The sequence below is a fragment of the Seriola aureovittata genome, chromosome 21 (assembly GCF_021018895.1).
Source record: "Seriola aureovittata isolate HTS-2021-v1 ecotype China chromosome 21, ASM2101889v1, whole genome shotgun sequence".
Classification (NCBI taxonomy): Eukaryota; Metazoa; Chordata; class Actinopteri; order Carangiformes; family Carangidae; genus Seriola; species Seriola aureovittata.
The window spans coordinates 2826140-2849180 of record NC_079384.1 but is presented as its reverse complement, the minus strand read 5'-3'; the positions used below and the strand labels follow the sequence as shown (position 1 = coordinate 2849180).

The following is a 23041-nucleotide window of genomic DNA, read 5'->3' as shown; positions in this document are numbered from 1 at the left end:
TCATACTTGATTCTTTTGGGTCCACACTGCAAAAGTCACATGAACTCACAAAAAGCTTTTGACCAAAGTTTGGAAAGTTCAGAATGTGTAAGAAAAACAGTTGTATATGACTTAAGTCCTCTGTCCATTTAACTATAGCACAACTTTGCTACACGTGAGAAAATGCTGCAAATTCAGTCCTACAACACAATGGAAGTGTTTCCAGGAGACTGGATTGTAGTTTATATTCTGAGCAAACATTTATAGTAATTACTGTAAAAGTATGAAGTTATTTTTGTGCCTCATTCCTGAGCGCACAGTTGGACTTTTTGTCCACAGACAATTACATTTTGCAAACACACAAATTATATTTTGAAGAAAAAATATTTTGAGTAAATAACACCGTCACCTGAGCAAACTGAAATCTATTCTGTGCTCAATAAATCTATTTCTCAGTTTGCTATTATCCACAATATCAGTGTGTCACTCAGTTTTAGTCAATTCTATGAGAAGCTGCTTAGACAAAACTGAATACTTCACTTATACATACAAATATACTGGTACTAAGCACTTGCACATACATGCATATACTGTACATACATGTATACATACAGTTATGCATGTGTAGGGCAGTAGCTTAAATAAGCCAGTTGCGATGTATATTCCGAGGTGAATCTGTTTTTGGTGTTTCACCGCTGCGGGACACCGTAGTTTTGAGGTGCGTTCCGTGCAGGACGCCATCTTGGTTGAATGTTTCTCATACTACAAGGTAAGCAGTGTTAACAGCAGCTGGCATCGTGTTAAAATAACTTAATTGAAATCACACTTCCGGTCTTTCTGTTGAAACTATGCGTAAACAATATGTTAGCTAACAGTTTGCCATGGGTCTGAGAAGTGAGCAGTTGTATTTCCTGTCTGAAGTGAGTGAGCTCCTAGCCGCCATACAAACTAGTCAAACGGATCTGTGGCAGCTCATCTCCAGGTAGGTGCTCCTATAAAAGTGTTTGAGCCTCCGGTCGGTTTACAAAGGTTGATTTACAACTACAAACATTGGAATTAGTTGTAAACATTACAAGCTCAAAATCATTTTGATCCTAATTTCAGCCTATACAGAAGTCAGGGGGCCCACAGTGGTTTGCGCCCGGCACTAGGGTCGCGGTCACCTTGGCAACGGGTTCCGGTTTAGTGGTAAACGTTAGCCTAGCCTGCATATTATCAATGAACAATAAAATTGTAATATGTCATTTCTTAACAAAAACAAATGTCAACACTTCTGTCACATAATATCTTACAGCCGTTAACGTAACGCACGTTACTTGTCGCTGATTATTTGAGGAAATAAAACGGCACAAAGAAAGACTGCGTGCTCTTACTTTGAAAAGCGGAAATCGTGGCGTCAGCAGGCGATCACTTGTTTTCCGATACAGCTCTCAGACAGGAAAAATTTAAATATTTACACAATATTTTTTATTTGAACGTGGATATTCATTAACGAAGGCATTAAATTTAATAAGGGAAAGAAAACTATTTCTTTCATATAATAAAGGTTTATGTGCAAACATTACTCAACAAATACAACAACAATACAGATTTTCTTTTTTTTTTAATTAAAACAACAATTTATTCTGACTAACTGAAAACTACCAAAATGAGCAGTTGATTAAACGGTTTAATTGAAGTTTAAGTTTCCACATAATGCCCATGATGCTTGTTGTTTCTCAGCAGTGACACTTGAGGGCGCTGCGGTCTCCTTTTCATTCGCAAGGAAAAATACATTTCTATATAATGCTTCTTAAGGATTATCACAACGTGGCTGCAATATATGTAATGTCTAATTTCCTTATAAAAAATTAAAGTTCAGTTTTCTTCTTTTGCATTTGTCCAGGATAAACCACTAAAGACCATCCAGTGTCCAGCTGACACTGACAAAACAGCAATTTCTACAATAAATGTACACATCAAAATCTGTTCAGTTTACCTAAATGTATTGCTTTAATATATTTTTAATGATAATTAATGAGCTCAGGCAGCAATGAATGTTAACAGCTGTCCATCAAATGATATCAAAGTGCACCTCTGACAGATAATAGACTGAGTGACCTCTGCTTAGCAGCCCTTAATTTAGACAACTTGAACTTGACTTGACATTAACTCATAAGCCGTGAGATTTTACCATCTGTTGCATTAAAGATTAGAACGAACTCTAGCTGCAATCCACTGCATTCGCTTCGGCTTTCTGAGACTCGTGAGGAGGTGACGTTCAAAATGTCTGAAGCAGTTATTTAATCAATACAAACACATGGTGGTTATAAAAAAGGCAAGTGAAAGGCAGTTTGTGGCTGCGGTGATAATCTGCATTGCATCATTATCCCCGAACTGACTATCATTGTCCTTTTGAGGACAGTCGCTAAGAATATCTCACTCCTGATTAATTCCCTAAAGTCGCCCATGTTTAAGGTGGAGGCAGTGAGAGTCATAGGTTCATTGGATGCTTGTTCATGATTTAGCACCCCTCTTGTCAGTTTACAGCCGTCTAATCTTACTCTCATGACACTGACAGCAGATATAAACATGACTGACAGTTTGAAGACCTCAGTTCTCTCAAAGTTGGTGGAGATGTTTACTCATTTTAATGTCCTGCCACCTTGTTTATGGCCTGTAACATCACACTGACGGCATCTATCTGCATGTAGACACGTTTTACCAATAAACACTCCAACTAGGCTTGAGCTAATATTTGATAATATATATTTCCCGCTATGTGCAATATTCTTCATAATATATCAAATTTTAAAAATGTCTCAACAATATAATAATATATATAATTCTATGTGATATAATAATAATAATTAGAACTCAAGAAAAAATAATTAATGGTTTAATGCCGAGTGAAGTGTTAGTTCTTTGTGAACAGATGCTGGGTGGTTCTCTGGGGTACCTGTACAAAAACCTCTTCTAAAACTCTTTAATGTTGGACTTACTAAATCACATAGTAAAGTATTATTTTGAATGATTTTACTCTCACAGTTTCCCGTATTTAATATGTTTCTATTGTTTTCATTCTTTTACCTTATTCCTTATTACATATATTCTTGTGATATTGCAGCGTCTTGTTTTTTACCCCCGCTGTCCTCCGGTGTCCCTCGGAGCTGATTCTCTGGGAGATGATGGCAGGAGAGAGAAGAGGGCTCCAAGTCTCTGACACGACCATTAGCCCACTGTAATCTCTGACGGAATTTCCTATTGAGGGATTCATCAGCTATGCTTTTATTTATAAGCTTGTCAAACAAATCACAAGGCTCATGGATCATACTTCAGTATCGAAAGGTATGTATTTATGTACCACCATAATACCAAATACACCAATAATCACTGTGACACACACGAAGAGCAGATTCTGAAGCATAATGTTTCCTGAAAGTGATTTATAATAATAAAAAACAACTTTGTTAATTCAGCACATTAAAAAACAGAATATAACAACAGCCAGACAGTAAATCCAAAAAAAGCAAGACAGAAATTAAGTAAAATTAGGGAGAAAAGACAAACAATACAATATGAATACATGTTTATTGGAAGGATAAACCAATATCCAATAATACACTTCAATAGTCAATATACTGTATAATTATATAGACGAAATACAGTGTGAAAATCTAATGTACAGAATCATGTCTAAAATAACTCTGTACACCTTCACATAAGAGTTTAACAGTAGCAGTTACTTTCTCTCTGAGGATTCGATGAGAAGAATCATTTCACTCTCATGTGAAGTATGAGGATGGTTGTGGTTAGCTTAGCCTAGCTTAGCATAAAGTCTGGAAGTGTGGGGGAAACAGCTAGCCTGACCAAAGTGGGGGAAGAAAGAATTAAATTCTACTAACGCCTCTAAATTTAACTTAATAATTAATTTCACTTCATTAGTTTAATCCATACAAAAAGCAGAGGTATAAAAAAGATAATTTAACGGGGGAATTACTTGTTAAAACAACAAAACAACAAACACACCACCTGACCCCAGATCAGACGTGAGCTGGATCTCAAACTTCTCATCTCACTCTCAGAAAGAAAGCACATTTATTTCAACGTTTCCTTTGAATAACTTTAAGCACAACGTTTTAGACATCATGAGGACCGAATGGTTTTAATGTAATCTTCGTCGGAAACGCAGCGATCAAGATGCTCGACAAACCGCCGTGTTGGTCTCTGCGTGCCTGGAGTGTGTGTCTCTGGCTGAGGTCACCCTCACCCTTTGCTTTCATTCTTTTCTTGAGCTGCAGTTGCTCCCCGCCGCGGATTTATAACAAAAGCTCAGCAACATCTCCGTGATATCACATGCCAAAACTAATCACTTCTCTCCGCCCACATTCATTAGAGGCTTTGACCTAAATATAGGTGTTTGCCGTCTCTGCTAAAGCAACAAGGGGGACCTTATAAAAGCAGGAAGGGTCAAAGCTGTCCACATTTTTCAGCGGGGGCTCCTGCTGGTGAGGGCATTGTGCTGATTCAACGTTGTGTGTGGATGTGATAGAGACCGACTCTCCTGGTAGCATCTCATCTAGTCTCAGAGACAGGTGTCTGCAGGAGAAGTAAGCAGATCGTCCGTACCTTGCACAGGTAGGAGTTGATACTGATAAGAATGACCGATATCACTGTTACTGTTCTTTTAACACTGGGTCTTTCAGTCCCCTCAGGGGTGTGACCTGGACATGAGTTCGGACAGCGACATGAGCGTGTTCGGGGAGGCTGCCCCGTACCTGAGGAGACCTGAGCGAGAGAGAATCGAAGCCCAGAACAGGCCCTTCGATGCCAAAGCTGCAGTGTTTGTGGTGGATCCGAAGGAGCTGTTTGTTAAAGGCTCGCTGCAAAGTAAAGACGGCGGCAAAGCAACCGTTAAAACTGAGGCAGGGCAGGTAAGTGACCAGGTGCACGAGGGCGTTTTAATTAAACAGATTTAAGTCAGTTACTTCATACGTTTTTATTAAGGGAAATAAAATATCACAAAGCACAAACAATTGATATAAAACACTAAGTCGAATTGCTGCACTTGCAGTTTAAGAATCGCTCGCACATCAGGCAAAGTGTTCGCCGGCGGTCTCCGTGCTGTTCTGCTGATGAAGGTCACGTCTCTCTTCGCCATCACAGGTCGTCACGGTGAAGGATGACCAAGTCTTCCCCATGAACCCGCCCAAGTTCGACAAGATCGAGGACATGGCCATGATGACACACCTGAACGAGGCCGCCGTGCTGTACAACCTCAAAGAGCGTTACGCAGCGTGGATGATCTACGTGAGTGATGCTGTGTGTCAGAGGAGCTGCTGCCGACAGGAAGCGTGTAGAACAACATCAGAGAGATGGAGGAGGGACTGCGATGACGTTTGTGATCAATCATGTATTATCTTTTTCTGCAGTTTAAAGGTCACAGGTCAAAACTAGGGGTTTTTCTCTACCAGTAATGCTGTTGTCAGAACAGCAGATTAACTCTTGTTGTTTTCATATTTATGCAGCTGCAGTGTTTGGGAAAATGTTGTAATCACAAGATGAAGATGTCAACAATAAAAATGTTATTAGTTTAAAAAGTGGAAGTTTGATATTAGTTAGATATTAGAAGTTCAGCAAATCCAAAAATTAACTCTGTTGTTTAACAGGGTCCTCAGTATTTTTTCAAATATATTTTATTGAGGCAAAGAAAGTTACACACACAGTAAACTGCTCATTTTCATAGTAAGAAAGGATTATAAGGTTATTTTGCCCCCATCATTTGGATTTTCCTGGAAACTTCAGCACGAATCCTCATCACACCTTAATATGTAAAATGCTTCATATTCTTGCATTTAGTCCCTTTCGAGACATATTGGCTTCAAATACTCTCCACCACCGTCAGGAGGGAATATGTTCTGGTTGTTCATGCTTCGGTAAAGTGCTCAGACCCGGAGAATCTGTGACGAGGTAGAAGCTGTTCTGGAGACTCACTCAGTGACACGCCTCAGCTTTTCCATTTGATTTATGGTCTGTAGATGAATACAACACTTTTATTTGTTAACTGGACTTTCACCTGCTTTTAACCAAGATGTCTGATTGTGGTTCCCTCCTCAGACTTTAGCCAAAACAAACAGACAGATCTTCAGGTCATGGTGATGTATTTATGTGCCCTGTGTTTTCATGTTAGCTCACTGCGTACATCCCACTGCTGCATACCCAACTGCCCCACAGGGGGCAAATAAAAGTGATTGATTGATTGATCTTTTAAGCTTCAAATCCAAGCATTTGATTGTATTTTATTGCAGACCTACTCAGGGCTGTTCTGTGTCACTGTGAACCCTTATAAGTGGCTCCCCGTCTACAACCAGGAGGTGGTGGTGGCCTACAGGGGCAAAAAGCGCCAGGAGGCTCCACCACACATCTTCTCCATCTCTGACAACGCCTACCAGTTCATGCTCACTGGTAACCTGAACCTGTACTTAACGTAGTCGTACTCAGTTTCCCATAATGCTCTCTTTTCTAACGTCGCTGATGGTGTTGTGTTTTTTATCTAGATCGAGAAAACCAGTCCATCCTGATCACGTAAGCTGAAGCTGCAAAGGGTTTGCGACTTATCTTCGATGCTCATTTAACCGAACAGGAAGTGAGACGTCTGCGGTGTGTGTGTGTGTGTGTGTGTGTGTGTTTTTTTTCCCGCTCTGCAGCGGAGAATCCGGTGCAGGAAAGACCGTCAACACCAAACGTGTCATCCAGTACTTTGCAACAATTGCAGGGTCTGGGGACAGGAAGAAAGATGCTAACACCTCTGGAAAATTACAGGTGATTATTAGAATGTTTTTTATTCACTTTCATCACATTTAAACTTCATCACTTCATCGTCAGAATCTGTAACGTCGTCTCTCGGCTGCTGCAGGGGAACCTGGAGGACCAGATCATCTCTGCTAACCCTCTGCTGGAGGCTTTCGGAAACGCCAAGACCGTCAGAAATGATAATTCTTCACGTTTTGTGAGTGAAAAACTTTGTTCACACCCATAACATGATTTGTCGTTTTCAGTCACTGGATTAAGCATCGTGCTTTTTTTTTTCCCTCTTTCAGGGCAAATTCATAAGAATCCACTTTGGAACGACAGGGAAACTGGCTTCGGCTGATATTGAAACTTGTGAGCTGGAGCACAACAGAGACGTGTGATATTCAGTCCTTTAGAGTCTTTTGCTGACGTCAGTCTTGTTTTATTTTTGTCAGACTTGTTGGAAAAATCCAGAGTAACGTTTCAGCTGGCGTCCGAGAGGAGTTACCATATTTTCTACCAGATCATGTCCAACAAGAAGCCCGAGCTCATAGGTAACACCTGGGAGAAACACACCTGTCACCTGTCTGTAAGTAAAGTTTTTACTCACAGTGTTTTTATATTTTTCCTCCCAGAGACGCTCCTCATCACCACCAACCCCTTCGACTTCCCGTTCATCAGCCAAGGGGAGATCAGTGTGGCCAGTATCAACGACAGTGACGAGCTCATGGCCACTCATGTAAGAGTTCACATCTTTCAGTTTTCTGTCTCATCTCTGCTCACACACACACACACACACATGTTCATACGTCGGCGGCGGTGTGTGCTTTCAGAGCGCTATCGAGGTCCTCGGCTTCACTGGAGAGGAGAGGATTGGCATCTACAAGCTGACAGGTGCTGTGATGCATTATGGGAATATGAAGTTCAAGCAGAAGCAGAGAGAGGAGCAGGCGGAGCCAGATGGAACAGAGGGTAACTGTGATCCATGAAAGTCTGCCTTAATCTTTTTGATTTTTCTTTTCTTTACCGTCTGCGACAATCGTCTGTAAATCTTTACTTTTTTTTATCTTTTCTTCCCTTTCGTCACGTTCTGCTCTGTATTTCTCTTCTTTCATCTTTGTGTTTGAGCAGTGGCTGACAAATCAGCGTACCTGATGGGTCTGAACTCTGCAGACCTGCTGAAAGCACTGTGTTACCCCAGAGTGAAGGTTGGGAATGAGTATGTGACCAAAGGGCAGACTGTTCAGCAGGTACATTTGTGTGCCAGTAAACCATTATGAATAAAAGCATCGAGCAGGCCCTCGCCCTCGCCCTCGCCCTGTTGCACACCCTCGGTGTTGCTGGGGAGGAGCCAACACGCATAATGTTGCTGTGAAGTGTAAACCAGGGCGTGAACGTTTCGTGTAAATCAAATGATGATTGTCACATTGTCACTGGCTTCATGTCAGCATGCAGATGTCTTCAGCGTCATCAACAGCCTATATGTGATATATAATAACTTCCTGTTTCATGGCCAAACACAAATTTGCCGTTAATGAGGCATCATCGAGGTCATTTTCTGACCAACTTTGGTCTGATCAATTCCCTGGGAGGAGTTGATTAAAGTACATTAAAGTACACCGCCTGTAAATGGCAAAAATGGCTTGAAAATTGTAGATTAAATTCAGAATGGCTGACTTCCTGTTGGGTTTACGGTATGAGCACAAGAGGCTTTTTTGTATGTCTTGGCATGTTACATGTGTCTCCTGAATTTCGTACATGTAGGTGAAACATAGGACGAGGGGAAATTCTATAGTTTCAAGCACATTAGACCCTGAAAAAAGCGATAGATTTTTGTGGAGCGATTCCAACAGGATCCTCAGACCCTCATCATATATTATTCCTTATAATAGTTTATGTAATGTACCTCATTAATCTTATTAATCTTCTTACTTTTAAGATTTACTCAGCTCTAAATGACTTCTAACATTAGAAGATTAAATAGTTTGCTAACACATTCACTATAATAACTTTTTTCACCTTGTTGTGTAGCACTGGTGTTCATGGTATAAGTCACATCATCATATTTTTATTCTTTAAATGTGTTGAATTCTCACCGGAGCATGCCTCTGTGCAGGTCTACAACTCCATCGGCGCTCTGGCCAAATCCGTCTATGAGAAGATGTTTATGTGGATGGTCCTCCGCATCAATCAGATGCTGGACACCAAGCAGCCCAGACAGTTCTTCATCGGAGTCCTGGACATCGCTGGGTTTGAGATCTTTGATGTAAGCGAGCACTGAGCAGTGTGTGTTTTCTGCTGGTATTTCTATAATGAGTGTCGCTGTTATACCTGAGATGGTTTGCTTTTGCAGTACAACAGTCTGGAGCAGCTGTGCATCAACTTCACCAACGAGAAACTGCAACAGTTTTTCAACCATCACATGTTCGTGCTGGAGCAGGAGGAGTATAAGAAAGAGGGAATCGAGTGGGAGTTCATTGACTTCGGGATGGACCTGGCTGCTTGTATAGAGCTCATTGAAAAGGTGGGTTTTATTCAAACATCATATCACACACAGTTATAAAGGAAAAAAAAGCATAATTACTTTTTACTTTACACATTTTCTGACCATCCTCGACAGCCGATGGGAATCTTCTCCATCCTTGAAGAGGAGTGTATGTTCCCCAAGGCGTCAGACACCACCTTCAAAAACAAGCTGTACGACCAACATCTGGGGAAATCTAGCAACTTCCAGAAGCCCAAGCCTGTCAAAGGCAAGGCTGAGGCTCACTTCTCCCTGGTGCACTACGCTGGCACCGTAGACTACAGCATCACGGGCTGGCTGGACAAGAACAAGGACCCGCTGAATGAGACTGTGGTCCAGCTGTACCAGAAAGCCGGCCTCAAGCTGTTAGCCTTCCTCTATTCTACCTACTCTTCATCTGATGGTGAGAACTGCTGGGTTATAACCAGTTCAGTCCAGTTGAAAGGTCTTCAGCCTTATAATGGAGATTAACACATTTAAATTCTTTTAGAAAACCCCGGTGGAGGAAGTGGCGGAGCTGGCCCTGCCGCTAAGAAAGCATCAAAGAAGAAAGGCTCGTCCTTCCAGACTGTGTCGGCGCTCTTCAGGGTAACTTACAGAAAACACACAGCCAGTGTTTGTGTGATTTTTAGTTAGCAAAGCAGTGACAGTGATGATCCCTCACAGGAGAACCTGGGAAAGCTGATGACGAATCTGAAGAGCACCCATCCTCACTTTGTCAGGTGTCTGATTCCAAATGAAACTAAAACTCCAGGTACGTCACAAAACGCTCCTTATCAGACTTTAAAGGTCTCTCGGTCAGCTCCGTTTTTAACGTCGCTCCGCCGACTCTTTAGGGATAATGGAGCACCATCTGGTCATCCATCAGCTGCGATGTAATGGCGTGCTGGAAGGAATCAGGATCTGCAGGAAGGGCTTCCCCAGTCGGATTCTGTACGGGGATTTCAAGCAGAGGTAAAAAATAAAAAAACAAAGTAAAGACATGCTCTTTGAGAAATTAGAAAACAACTTTAGTTTCATCTCTTATTTAATTTTTTCTTGTAGGTACAAAGTACTAAATGCTAGTGTGATTCCCGAGGGACAGTTCATCGACAACAAGAAGGCTGCTGAGAAGCTCCTGGGGTCCATCGATGTAGATCACACCCAGTACAAGTTCGGGCACACCAAGGTAAGTTAGAGTTAATGTGACTAAAGGCCTCGGCACGTTTCAAACAGCATCTGAAACCTTCGAAGTAGAAATGTTTCCAACATTCGTCAAAACACACACCTGCTGCTCAGGTGTGTGTTTGCTGCTTCCTCTCAGGGCAACACTTTTGCAGATGACACCTTGTATTACCTAGTTTGTTTACATACTGAACCGTTTATACTAAAAATCTGATACTAGATACTTTTGTTTTTACATATTTTATTGGCTCTTTTCACTCACTGTCAGATCTTTATATAATGTTGATTTGAGATGTTTTTTATTTATGCTGTTCTACTCTTTTTTTTATTATGCTCAGGTATTTTGGACTTCTCTTTTATCTGGTTTGTTAGGAGAAAACTGCTATATAAATAAAGTTATTATTATTATTATTATTATTATTAGAGGTACCAATTGTTTTATGGATGGCACACCCACACCTGTATTTTCTGAAGGTGTTCTTCAAAGCAGGACTCTTGGGTTTACTAGAAGAAATGAGGGATGAAAAACTGGCTTCTCTCATCACCATTACTCAAGCCTTGTGTCGCGGCTTTCTCAGAAGGAAGGAGTTTCAGAAAATGATGGAGAGGAGGTAACCGGACTTACTGTAGATATGACCATAGATACTCAGACACATGTACATCAAAGGCTGTCGGGTCTTTATACGTTGCATGTTTTCTGAAACATGTTGAACCAAAGAACTAAGAAAATGACTCCCATCGCTTTCCAGAGAATCCATTTACATTGTCCAGTACAACATCCGCTCTTTCATGAATGTAAAACACTGGCCGTGGATGAAGCTCTACTTCAAGATCAAGCCGCTCCTGAGGAGTGCTGAGACTGAGAAGGAGATGGCCATCATGAAGGTGGACTTCACCAAGTGTAAGGAGGATTTAGCCAAAGCTGAGACTAAGAGGAAGGAGCTGGAAGCCAAAATGGTTTCTCTGCTTCAGGAGAAGAATGACTTGTGTCTGCAGATTCAATCAGTGAGTGGAGAAAACTCATATGACTGTTAGAGCAGGTCAAATGTAAAGAGTCCTGCGTGCTACATAAAGGAATATTGTGTTTCTCGTCGAACAGGAAAGCGAGAGTCTGGCAGATGCTGAGGAGAGGTGTGAAGGACTGATAAAGAACAAGATCTCGCTCGAGGCCAAAGCCAAAGAACTGAGCGAGCGACTCGAGGACGAGGAGGAGGTCAACGCCGAGCTGACCGCCAAGAAAAGGAAGCTGGAGGATGAGTGCTCCGAGCTGAAGAAAGACATCGATGACTTGGAGCTCACTCTGGCTAAAGTGGAGAGGGAAAAACACGCCACTGAAAACAAGGTAACCCCAACCCCCGACCCCCGACCGCCGTACCAAACACATTTACTCACGGTTCCCACGCTCCCTGCAAAACCTCTTCTTCCACATTCAGGTGAAGAATCTGACCGAAGAGATGTCTGCTCTGGATGACAACGTGGCCAAGTTATCCAAGGAGAAGCTGGCCCTGCAGGAGGCCCACCAGCAGACACTGGATGACCTGCAGGCGGAGGAGGACAAAGTCAACTCTCTGACCAAAGCTAAGGTCAAGCTGGAGCAACAAGTGGATGATGTAGGTCTTTACCTTTTGAAAATCATAGCTCCGTGTGGCTTGAGGGATTTTTTTTTTGCTGACAACATGTGCATGTGTTAGCTTGAGGGCTCTCTGGAACAAGAGAAGAAGTCCCGGATGGATGTGGAGAGGGCGAAAAGGAAGCTGGAAGGAGATCTGAAACTAACCCAGGAATCCATGATGGATTTGGAAAACGACAAGCAACAGCTGGAGGAACGCCTAAAGAAGTATGTGTAATTATTATATATACACTTGTTCACAAAGCGGCGAATTCCTGAGTTTTAAAACCTTGAAGGGAAAAAAACAGGAAACAGGAGAGAGACGTAGATCATGAAAATGCTGCTTCTCAACGTCCAAATCCACATCATGTAAATATAATAAGATTATTTCCAGAATGTATATAATGGCATTCTCCGGTCTAAGTCTGAGAGTAAAAGTTAAATAAAAGAGAAATTCAACTAGTTCGTCTAAAAGAGAAAGTTGTGGTGGGATAAATATTGTAAAGTTTTTATTACATAAACATTTCATAAACATATTAATAATGTATTTGGAGTCAACACTCTTTGTAGATGTGATGCTGTATATATGGGTGACATCTTATTTGAAGGGTGGAATATCAATGATACGAACCCCCCCCCCCCCGACTAAAAACTATAGTATAACCCTCTGTAGTATCTAAGGTGAAATGTTCAATTTCCGTTCAGTTGTAAATAATTAAAGCTGTTTTTATAAAAGAAAACCTCTGGAAGAGCTTGGCTGTAAAGTTTGTATCAAACATACTACAAATGAAGATATAATAATACTGATACGGTGTAAAATCGATGTTTTTTCCAAATTTAATGAAAGAAAAATAAATAAATAAAAGTGTGCCGTGCTTAAAAGTAATGATAAGTAATTAATACAGTGTCTAATCACATGGTTTGGTTCGGCGTGACAGGAAAGACCTTGACTTCAGCCATCTTGTCGCCAAAATTGAAGATGAGCAGAACGTGGCTGTGCAGTCTCAGAAGAAGATCAAGGAGCTTCAGGTACTTGAAGAAAGGTAGAAATTTAAACGAAGGCTGACCTTTGATTGACCTGTTGACGGTCGGTTTGCCTAGGCTCGCATCGAAGAGCTGGAGGAGGAGATGGAGTCGGAGCGCGTCGCGAGAGCCAAAGTGGAAAAGCAGAGGTCCGATCTGTCCAGGGAGCTGGAGGAGATCAGCGAGAGGCTGGAGGAGGCCGGAGGAGCCACCGCCACACAGATAGAGATGAACAAGAAGCGGGAGGCCGAGTTTCAGAAACTGAGACGAGACCTGGAAGAGTCGACGCTCCACCACGAGGCCACCGCCGCGGCGTTGAGGAAGAAACACGCTGACAGCGTGGCCGAGCTGGGGGAGCAGCTCGACAACCTGCAGAGAGTCAAACAGAAGCTGGAGAAGGAGAAGAGCGAGTGCAAGATGGAGATTGACGACCTCTCCGGAAACATAGAGGTCACAGCCAAGGCGAAGGTGAGAAAACACCAGCGTAGTAAGTACATTTAATCGAAATGTCACAGTGAACGGCTTCGTTAATGTCATTTCTTACTGATATCAGATCAGTTTTGAGAAGCTGTGCCACTCTCTGGAAGACCAGCTGAGTGAATACAGGACGAAGCATGATGAGAACTCTCGTCTGATCACTGAAATAAATGCTCAAAGGGCAAGACTTCAGAGTGAGAACGGTATGCACCTGAGAGACCGTGCATCTTCTTCAACTGACTGAGGCGAACGCTTCTGTCTTTTTCTAATTTATTTTCTAACGTCTCTCGAACCAGGTGAGTTTTGTCGTCTCCTTGAGGAGAAGGAGGCGATTCTCTCTCAGATGTCGAGGGCTAAACTCGCCTTCACTCAGCAGATGGAGGAACTGAAAAGGCAGGTGGAGGAAGAGTCGAAGGTACTGACCGAGTTGTGGTTTAACAGGAAGTTACATGCAGGAGCTCTTTCCTCGTCTTAACCTTCAGGTCTGTACGTCTGTTTCTCCGTCAGGCTAAGAGCGCCCTCGCCCATGCTCTCCAATCCGCCCGTCACGACTGTGATCTGCTGAGGGAGCAGTTTGAGGAGGAGCAGGAGGCCAAGGCCGAGCTGCAGAGGGCCATGTCCAAGGCCAACGGCGAGGTCGCCCAGTGGAGAACCAAATATGAGACCGATGCCATCCAGCGCAACGATGAACTGGAAGAGGCCAAGTGAGAATATTTACTTCTTCAGATATTTTAAATGTAATAAATGACAAACTGTTGTTCATGTTTTCAATGTATGATTCGCAGGAAAAAGCTCGCCCAACGTTTACAGGAAGCCGAGGAGGCCATGGAGGCCGCCAACGCCAAGTGCTCGTCTTTGGAGAAGACAAAGCAGAGGCTGCAAGGAGAGGTGGAGGATCTCATGACGGATGTGGAGAGGGCGAACGCTCAGGCCGCCAGCCTGGATAAAAAGCAGAGGAGTTTTGATAAGGTAACAAAGACAGCAGCGTTAACCTGAGTCGCCTGCTGTGTTAATGAACTCGCCTTGTCTTCCTCAGATTGTGTCCGAGTGGAAGCAGAAGTTCGAGGAGAGTCAGGCCGAGCTGGAGGGATCGCTGAAGGAGTCGCGCTCCCTCAACACTGAGCTCTTCAAAATGAAGAACTCTTACGAGGAAGCTCTGGAGCATCTGGAGGTCCTCAAACGAGAGAATAAAAACCTGCAACGTGTGTATATCACTGCAGTCACACTGCTCGGTTAATAGGACGGTTCAGCCTCGAACATGATTTTACAACGATGTGTGTTATATTTGACATCATGAGAAGAATAATTATATATATATATATGTTTTTGTAATTTTTAGAGGAAATCTCGGATCTGAGTGAAGAACTTGGAGAGAATGGTAAAGCCATCCATGAGCTGGAGAAGACAAAGAAACAAACTGAGACTGAGAAAACAGAGATCCAGACTTCTCTGGAGGAGGCTGAAGTAATTCTGTGTGACATAAGATGTTAAATTCTTCTTACAATCAGATTTTTTAATCATTTTTTATGAATCTTAATCTGTGTCCAGGCTTCTCTGGAGCACGAGGAATCCAAAATTCTCCGTATTCAGCTGGAGCTCACTCAGGTGAAAGGAGAGGTGGATCGCCGGCTGGCCGAGAGGGAGGAGGAGCTCGAGCAGATGAAACGCAACCACCAGCGCGTCGCGGAGAACATGCAGTCGGCCCTGGACGCCGAGATACGCAGCAAGAACGACGCCATGAGAATCAGGAAGAAGATGGAGGCCGATCTCAACGAGATGGAGATCCAGCTGAGCCACGCCAACCGGCAGGCCGCTGAAGTGCAGAAGCAGCTGAGGAACATGCAGGCCCACCTCAAAGTGACATATTGTTAATATCTTAGAACAGCTTTTAAAACCCACTTTGTGTAAATGACTCACCGTCACCTCTTCCCCCACCCCGCAGGACCAAACCCTCCACCTGGACGAGGCTCTGCGCAGCCAGGACGACCTGAAGGAGCAGGTGGCCATGGTGGAGCGCAGGAGCAGCCTGATGCAGGCGGAGGTGGAGGAGCTCAGAGCTGCTCTGGAACAGTCGGAGAGAAGCCGCAAGCTAGCTGAGCAGGAACTGACTGACGCCTGCGAGAGACTGGGGCTGCTGCACTCTCAGGTGACTTTAAGGTGTATGACGTAAGATTTGAATCGTTCTGTATCAAGAAATAATAACGAAATATCTACAAGGAGTTGATCGGATAATAATAAAGAGAAACTGATGAATTACTACTGCAGCTTTACTGATTTGGTTCACATCTTCTCTACTTATCAAAGTTAGCGACCAGCTGGTGAACATTGTGGAGCGTTTAGCAGCTGAAGAGTCAGACACCTTTCTCTGGAGTCGGTGGAGACCAAAACAAGAGCTGATGAAGTTTATATTATTATTTCATCTGTGATTCGGCTGCAGAACACAAGTCTTCTCAACTCCAAGAGGAAGCTGGATGCAGATGTCAGCCAGCTGCAGGGCGAGGTGGAGGATGCAGTGCAAGAGGCGCGCAACGCAGAGGAAAAGGCCAAAAAAGCCATCACTGATGTAAATACAAAAAATCTTTACCTCTAATTATCTCCAGCAATTAACAGACTCTGGTGTTATCACGTCCTGGATTATGATCATTCATTTCTATTTTGTAATGACAATAATAAATTAAACATCAGCTTAACTTGCTGTGTAAATCCAGGCGGCCATGATGGCAGAGGAGCTGAAGAAAGAGCAGGACACCAGCAGCCACCTGGAGAGGATGAGGAAGAACCTGGAGGTGTCCATCAAGGATCTGCAGCACCGTCTGGACGAGGCTGAGAACATGGCTCTGAAGGGCGGCAAGAAGCAGCTCCAGAAACTGGAAGCTCGGGTATCCCGCTCAGTCATCTGACCTTTGTGTGGCGTTACTGAGACCGACGATGACCACAGCTGATTTCAGGGCTTGTGTGGGGTGGGGGGGGGGCGGGGGTTGTGATTTCTGTCATAGGTGCGTGAACTGGAGGCCGAGGTGGAGAATGAGCAGAGACGAGCCACTGACACCGTCAAGGGAATCCGTAAATACGAGAGGAGAGTCAAGGAGCTCACCTACCAGACGGAGGAGGACAAGAAGACCGTCGTGAGGCTGCAGGACCTGGTGGACAAGCTGCAGCTCAAAGTCAAGGCGTACAAACGGCAGAATGAAGAAGCTGTAAGATCTTCTCTTCAGACTGGGGCGTTGTTGTTGTTTTATCAGGACGATACTGTGGCTTATTCTGTTGTTATTTCTGCAGGAGGAGCAGGCCAACGCTCATCTGGCTAAGCTCAGGAAGGTGCAGCACGAGCTGGAGGAGGCCCAGGAGCGCGCCGACATCGCCGAGTCCCAGGTCAACAAGCTGAGAACCAAAAGCAGGGAATTGGAAAGGTAACGTTCATTCGTCGTTTAGTTTATTTAATATGTAATATTAGCATTTCGATTGTTGCGACAGATTAAAATGAAAACCGCCCGTTAGCAGTTTTTCCCAGCGTGCTTTCTGTAGATTTGTCCACAGCAGAAATTACAAGTAGTAGTTGCGAATTGCAAAAGCGGTTGCAGGCAGTTCACACGCGTCTGGTGGTCTCTGTGACTGAGACCACGCTGAGTCGATCAGACACTGAAATAACTGGATCCAATTTAAAGTTTTGTATCCGGATTAAAGGCGATCTGCGAGTCTGCGTCACCTCGTCCCCAGATTGTGGAAACCGGGACGTCCTCCTGGAGCCGGACCTGGGAGGGGAGCTCTGAGTTCCACCTCCCTGTGGACTCACCTGGCCTGGGCCGATCCCTGGCTTCGTAGACTAGATCTAGGTGGTTCAGGTTCAGGCAGATTGTTTTTATACTTTAATGTATTTCATCTAATCTCATGTCCTTCCTTTCTTTTCCTTTCTTTCTTTCCTTTTTCCTTCTTTTCTTTTCATTTTTTTCTTTTCTTTACTTTTTTCTTTCCTCTCCTCTCCTCCTCCTCCTCTCCTCTCTCTCTCTCTCCTCCTCTCTCTCTCTCCTCTCCTCTCCTCCTCCTCTCTCCTCTCCTCTCCTCCTCTCTCCTCTCCTTTCCTCTCCTCTCCTCTCTCCTCTCCTCTCTCCTCTCCTCTCCTCCTCCTCTCTCTCTCTCCTCTCCTCTCCTCTCCTCCTCTCTCCTCTCCTCCTCTCCTCTCTCTCTCTCTCTCTCCTCTCTCCTCCTCTCCTCCTCCTCTCCTCTCCTCTCCTCCTCTCTCTCTCTCTCTCCTCTCCTCTCCTCTCTCTCTCCTCTCTCCTCTCTCCTCTCCTCTCTCCTCTCCTCTCCTCTCTCTCCTCCTCTCTCCTCTCCTCTCCTCTCTCCTCCTCTCCTCTCCTCCTCTCACTTGCTGTGTAAATCCAGGCGGCCATGATGGCAGAGGAGCTGAAGAAAGAGCAGGACACCAGCAGCCACCTGGAGAGGATGAGGAAGAACCTGGAGGTGTCCATCAAGGATCTGCAGCACCGTCTGGACGAGGCTGAGAACATGGCTCTGAAGGGCGGCAAGAAGCAGCTCCAGAAACTGGAAGCTCGGGTATCCCGCTCAGTCATCTGACCTTTGTGTGGCGTTACTGAGACCGACGATGACCACAGCTGATTTCAGGGCTTGTGTGGGGTGGGGGGGGCGGGGGTTGTGATTTCTGTCATAGGTGCGTGAACTGGAGGCCGAGGTGGAGAATGAGCAGAGACGAGCCACTGACACCGTCAAGGGAATCCGTAAATACGAGAGGAGAGTCAAGGAGCTCACCTACCAGACGGAGGAGGACAAGAAGACCGTCGTGAGGCTGCAGGACCTGGTGGACAAGCTGCAGCTCAAAGTCAAGGCGTACAAACGGCAGAATGAAGAAGCTGTAAGATCTTCTCTTCAGACTGGGGCGTTGTTGTTGTTTTATCAGGACGATACTGTGGCTTATTCTGTTGTTATTTCTGCAGGAGGAGCAGGCCAACGCTCATCTGGCTAAGCTCAGGAAGGTGCAGCACGAGCTGGAGGAGGCCCAGGAGCGCGCCGACATCGCCGAGTCCCAGGTCAACAAGCTGAGAACCAAAAGCAGGGAATTGGGAAAGGTAACGTTCATTCGTCGTTTAGTTTATTTAATATGTAATATTAGCATTTCGATTGTTGCGACAGATTAAAATGAAAACCGCCCGTTAGCAGTTTTTCCCAGCGTGCTTTCTGTAGATTTGTCCACAGCAGAAATTACAAGTAGTAGTTGCGAATTGCAAAAGCGGTTGCAGGCAGTTCACACGCGTCTGGTGGTCTCTGTGACTGAGACCACGCTGAGTCGATCAGACACTGAAATAACTGGATCCAATTTAAAGTTTTGTATCCGGATTAAAGGCGATCTGCGAGTCTGCGTCACCTCGTCCCCAGATTGTGGAAACCGGGACGTCCTCCTGGAGCCGGACCTGGGAGGGGAGCTCTGAGTTCCACCTCCCTGTGGACTCACCTGGCCTGGGCCGATCCCTGGCTTCGTAGACTAGATCTAGGTGGTTCAGGTTCAGGCAGATTGTTTTTATACTTTAATGTATTTCATCTAATCTCATGTCCTTCCTTTCTTTTCCTTTCTTTCTTTCCTTTTTCCTTCTTTTCTTTTCATTTTTTTCTTTTCTTTACTTTTTTCTTTCCTCTCCTCTCCTCCTCTCTCCTCTCCTCTCCTCCTCTCCTCCTCTCTCCTCCTCACCTCTCCTCTCCTCTCCTCCTCTCTCCTCTCCTTTCCTCTCCTCTCCTCCTCTCCTCTCCTCTCTCCTCCTCACCTCTCCTCTCCTCTCCTCTCTCCTCCTCACCTCTCTCTCCTCTCCTCTCCTCTCTCCTCTCCTCTCCTCTCCTCTCTCTCTCCTCCCCTCACCTCTCCTCTCCTCTCCTCTCCTCCTCTCCTCCTCTCCTCTCCTCTCCTCTCCTCTCCTCTCCTCTCTCCTCCTCACCTCCTCTCCTCTCCTCTCCTCTCTCTCCTCTCCTCTCCTCTCTCCTCTCCTCTCTCCTCCTCACCTCTCCTCTCCTCTCCTCTCTCCTCTCCTCCTCTCCTCTCCTCTCCTCTCCTCTCCTCTCCTCCTCCTCCTCACCTCTCCTCTCCTCTCCTCTCCTCTCTCCTCCTCTCTCCTCTCCTCTCCTCTCTCCTCTCCTCTCCTCTCTCCTCTCCTCTCTCCTCTCCTCTCTCCTCTCCTCTCCTCTCCTCTCCTCCTCTCCTCTCTCCTCCTCTCTCCTCTCCTCTCTCCTCTCCTCTCCTCTCCTCTCCTCTCTCCTCTCCTCTCCTCTCCTCTCCTCTCTCCTCCTCACCTCTCCTCTCCTCCTCTCCTCCCTCTCCCTCCTCTCCTCTCCTCTCCTCTCCTCTCCTCTCTCCTCTCCTCTCCTCTCTCCTCCTCACCTCTCCTCTCCTCTCTCTCCTCTCTCCTCCTCTCCTCTCCTCTCCTCTCTCCTCTCCTCCTCCTCTCTCCTCTCCTCTCTCCTCTCCTCTCTCCTCTCCTCTCCTCTCTCCTCTCTCCTCTCCTCTCTCCTCCTCTCTCCTCTCCTCTCCTCTCCTCCTCCTCTCCTCTCCTCTCTCCTCTCCTCTCCTCTCCTCTCTCCTCTCCTCTCTCCTCCTCTCTCTCCTCACCTCTCCTCTCCTCTCTCTCCTCCTCTCCTCCTCTCCTCCTCTCCTCTCTCTCCTCTCCTCCTCTCCTCTCCTCTCTCCTCTCCTCCTCACCTCCTCCTCTCCTCTCTCCTCTCTTCTCTCCTCTCCTCTCCTCTCTTCCTCTCCTCCTCACCTCTCCTCCTCTCCTCTCCTCCTCTCCTCTCCTCTCCTCCTCACCTCTCCTCTCCTCCCTCCTCCTCCTCTCCTCTCTCCTCTCCTCTCCTCTCTCTCTCCTCCTCACCTCTCCTCCTCTCCTCCTCTCCTCCTCTCCTCTCCTCCTCACCTCTCCTCTCTCTCTCTCCTCTCCTCTCCTCCTCACCTCTCCTCTCCTCCTCTCCTCCTCCTCCTCACCTCTCCTCTCTCCTCTCTCCTCCCCTCTCCTCCTCTCCTCCTCTCCTCCTCTCCTCTCCTCCCACCTCTCCTCCTCCTCCTCTCCTCCTCCTCCTCTCCTCTCTCTCCTCTCCTCTCCTCTCCTCCTCACCTCTCCTCTCCTCTCTCCTCCTCTCCTCCTCTCCTCCTCTCCTCTCCTCCTCTCCTCCTCACCTCTCCTCTCCTCCTCTCCTCTCCTCCTCTCCTCTCCTCTCCTCCTCACCTCTTCTCTCCTCCTCTCCTCTCTCCTCCTCTCCTCTCCTCCTCTCTCCTCTCCTCTCCTCCTCTCCTCTCTCCTCCTCCTCCTCACCTCTCCTCTCCTCCTCTCCTCTCCTCCTCACCTCTCCTCTCCTCCTCACCTCTCCTCCTCCTCCTCTCCTCTCTCCTCCTCTCCTCTCCTCTCCTCCTCACCTCTCCTCTCCTCCTCTCCTCCTCACCTCTCCTCCTCCTCCTCTCCTCTCTCCTCCTCTCCTCTCCTCTCCTCCTCTCCTCTCCTCTCCTCCTCACCTCTCCTCTCCTCTCTCCTCCTCTCCTCTCTCCTCCTCTCCTCTCTCCTCCTCTCCTCCTCTCCTCCTCTCCTCTCCTCCTCACCTCTCCTCCTCCTCCTCTCCTCTCCTCCTCTCCTCTCCTCTCCTCTCCTCCTCACCTCTTCTCTCCTCCTCTCCTCTCTCTCCTCTCCTCTCTCCTCCTCTCCACCTCTCCTCTCCTCTCCTCCTCTCCTCTCTCCTCTCCTCTCCTCTCCTCTCTCCTCCTCTCCTCCTCTCTCCTCTCCTCTCCTCCTCTCCTCTCTCCTCTCTCCTCCTCTCCTCTCTCCTCTCCTCTCCTCTCCTCTCCTCCTCCTCTCCTCCTCTCTCCTCTCCTCTCCTCCTCTCCTCCTCTCTCCTCTCCTCTCCTCCTCTCCTCTCCTCCTCACCTCTTCTCTCCTCCTCTCCTCTCTCCTCCTCTCCTCTCTCCTCTCTCCTCTCCTCTCCTCCTCTCCCTCCTCCTCTTCTCTCCTCCTCCTCTCCTCTCTCTCTCTCCTTTCCTCTCCTCTCCTCTCTCTCTCCTCTCTCTCTCTCTCCTCTCTCTCTCCTCCTCTCTCTCCTCTCTCCTCTCTCTCCTCTCCTCTTCCTCTCCTCTCCTCCTCTCTCTCTCTTCTCCTCTCTTCTCCTCCTCACCTCTCCTCTCCTCTCTCTCTCTCTCCTCTCCTCTCCTCTCTCCTCTTCACCTCTCCTCTCCTCTCCTCTCTCTCCTCTCCTCTCTCTCTTCTCCTCTCTCTCCTCTTCTCTCTCCTCCTCACTCTCCTCTCTCTCCTCTCCTCTCTCTCTCCTCACCTCTCTCCTCTCCTCTCCTCTTCTCTCCTCTCTCCTCTCCTTCTCCTCTCTCTCCTCTCCTCTCTCTCTTCTCTCTCTCTCCTCTCTCCTCTCCTCTCCTCTCTCTCCTCTCTCCTCTCTCTCTCCTCTCTCCTCTTCTCTCCTCTCCTCTCTCTCTCTCTCTCCTCTCCTCTCTTCCTCTCCTCTCCTCTCCTTCCTCCTCTCCTCTCCTCTCCTCTCCTCTCTCTCTCTCCTCTCTCTCTCTCTCCTCTCTCTCTCTCTCCTCTCTCCTCTCCTCTTCCTCTCCTCCTCTCCTCTCCTCTTCCTCTCCTCTCTCTCCTCTCTCTTCTCCTCTCCTCTCTCCTCTTCCTCCTCTCTCTTCCTCTCCTCTCCTCTCTCCTCTCCTCTCTCCTCTCTTCTCTCTCCTCCTCACCTCTCTCTCTCTCTCCTCTCCTCTCCTCCTCACCTCTCCTCCTCTCTCTCTCTCTCCTCTCCTTCCTCTCCTCTCCTCTTCTCCTCCTCTCCTCTCCCTCTCCTCTCTCCTCTCCTCCTCCTCTCCTCTTCTCTCCTCTCCTTCCTCCTCTCCTCTCTCTCTCTCCTCTCCTCTCTCCTCTCTCCTCCTCTCTCTCTCTCCTCTCTCTCCCTCCTCTCCTCTCCTCTCCACCTCTCTCCTCTCCTCCTCCTCTCCTCTCCTCTCCTCTCCTCCTCTCTCCTCTCTCTCCTCACCTCTCTCCTCTCCTCTCTCTCCTCTCTCCTCTCTTCTCCTCCTCACCTCTCCTCTCCTCTCTCCTCCTCACTCTCCTCTCCTCCTCTCTCCTCTCCTCTCTCTCCTCTCTCCTCTCTTCTCTCCTCTCCTCTCCTTCTCCTCTCCTCCTCCTCTCCTTTCCTCTCCTCTCCTCTCTCTCCTCTCCTCTCTTCCTCTCCTCTCTCTCTCTCCTCCTCACTCTCTCCTCTCCTCTCCTCTCTCTCCTCCTCTCTCTCTCCTCTCCTCTCCTCCTCCTCTCCTTCCTCTCCTCTCCTCACCTCTCCTCCTCCTCACCTCTCTCTCCTCTCTCTCCTCCTCTCCTCTCCTCCTCCTCTCTCCTCCTCTCCTCTCTCCTCCTCTCTCCTCTCTCCTCTCACCTCCTCTCCTCCTCTTCCTCTCTCCTCCTCTCCTCTCCTCTCCTCTCTCTCCTCCCTCCTCCTCTCCTCTTCCTCTCTCCTCT

The 23041-nt window shown here is 46.7% G+C and overlaps 1 protein-coding gene across 1 annotated transcript in view; it reads left to right on the top strand.

The window, feature by feature from the left end:
- Positions 1-3096: 3096 nt before the first annotated feature.
- LOC130162191 (myosin-4-like) overlaps positions 3097-23041 on the top strand; it is a 23966-nt gene continuing 4021 nt past the window's right edge. The window contains exons 1-38 of the mRNA XM_056365788.1: positions 3097-3306; positions 4665-4892; positions 5125-5268; positions 6267-6423; positions 6516-6543; positions 6666-6794; positions 6844-6967; positions 7059-7122; positions 7206-7304; positions 7386-7489; positions 7584-7722; positions 7882-8000; positions 8867-9016; positions 9104-9274; positions 9362-9677; positions 9765-9862; positions 9941-10028; positions 10111-10228; positions 10319-10442; positions 10913-11049; positions 11188-11443; positions 11538-11780; positions 11872-12048; positions 12130-12275; positions 12986-13076; positions 13149-13538; positions 13624-13750; positions 13844-13962; positions 14055-14251; positions 14333-14516; positions 14584-14749; positions 14887-15011; positions 15096-15404; positions 15490-15693; positions 15985-16110; positions 16256-16426; positions 16544-16744; positions 18500-18631. Coding sequence (XP_056221763.1) covers positions 3241-3306; positions 4665-4892; positions 5125-5268; positions 6267-6423; positions 6516-6543; positions 6666-6794; positions 6844-6967; positions 7059-7122; positions 7206-7304; positions 7386-7489; positions 7584-7722; positions 7882-8000; positions 8867-9016; positions 9104-9274; positions 9362-9677; positions 9765-9862; positions 9941-10028; positions 10111-10228; positions 10319-10442; positions 10913-11049; positions 11188-11443; positions 11538-11780; positions 11872-12048; positions 12130-12275; positions 12986-13076; positions 13149-13538; positions 13624-13750; positions 13844-13962; positions 14055-14251; positions 14333-14516; positions 14584-14749; positions 14887-15011; positions 15096-15404; positions 15490-15693; positions 15985-16110; positions 16256-16426; positions 16544-16744; positions 18500-18631 — 5967 coding nt within the window. The 5' untranslated portion in view covers positions 3097-3240. The remainder of the gene's footprint in view (positions 3307-4664; positions 4893-5124; positions 5269-6266; positions 6424-6515; positions 6544-6665; positions 6795-6843; positions 6968-7058; positions 7123-7205; positions 7305-7385; positions 7490-7583; positions 7723-7881; positions 8001-8866; positions 9017-9103; positions 9275-9361; positions 9678-9764; positions 9863-9940; positions 10029-10110; positions 10229-10318; positions 10443-10912; positions 11050-11187; positions 11444-11537; positions 11781-11871; positions 12049-12129; positions 12276-12985; positions 13077-13148; positions 13539-13623; positions 13751-13843; positions 13963-14054; positions 14252-14332; positions 14517-14583; positions 14750-14886; positions 15012-15095; positions 15405-15489; positions 15694-15984; positions 16111-16255; positions 16427-16543; positions 16745-18499; positions 18632-23041) is intronic.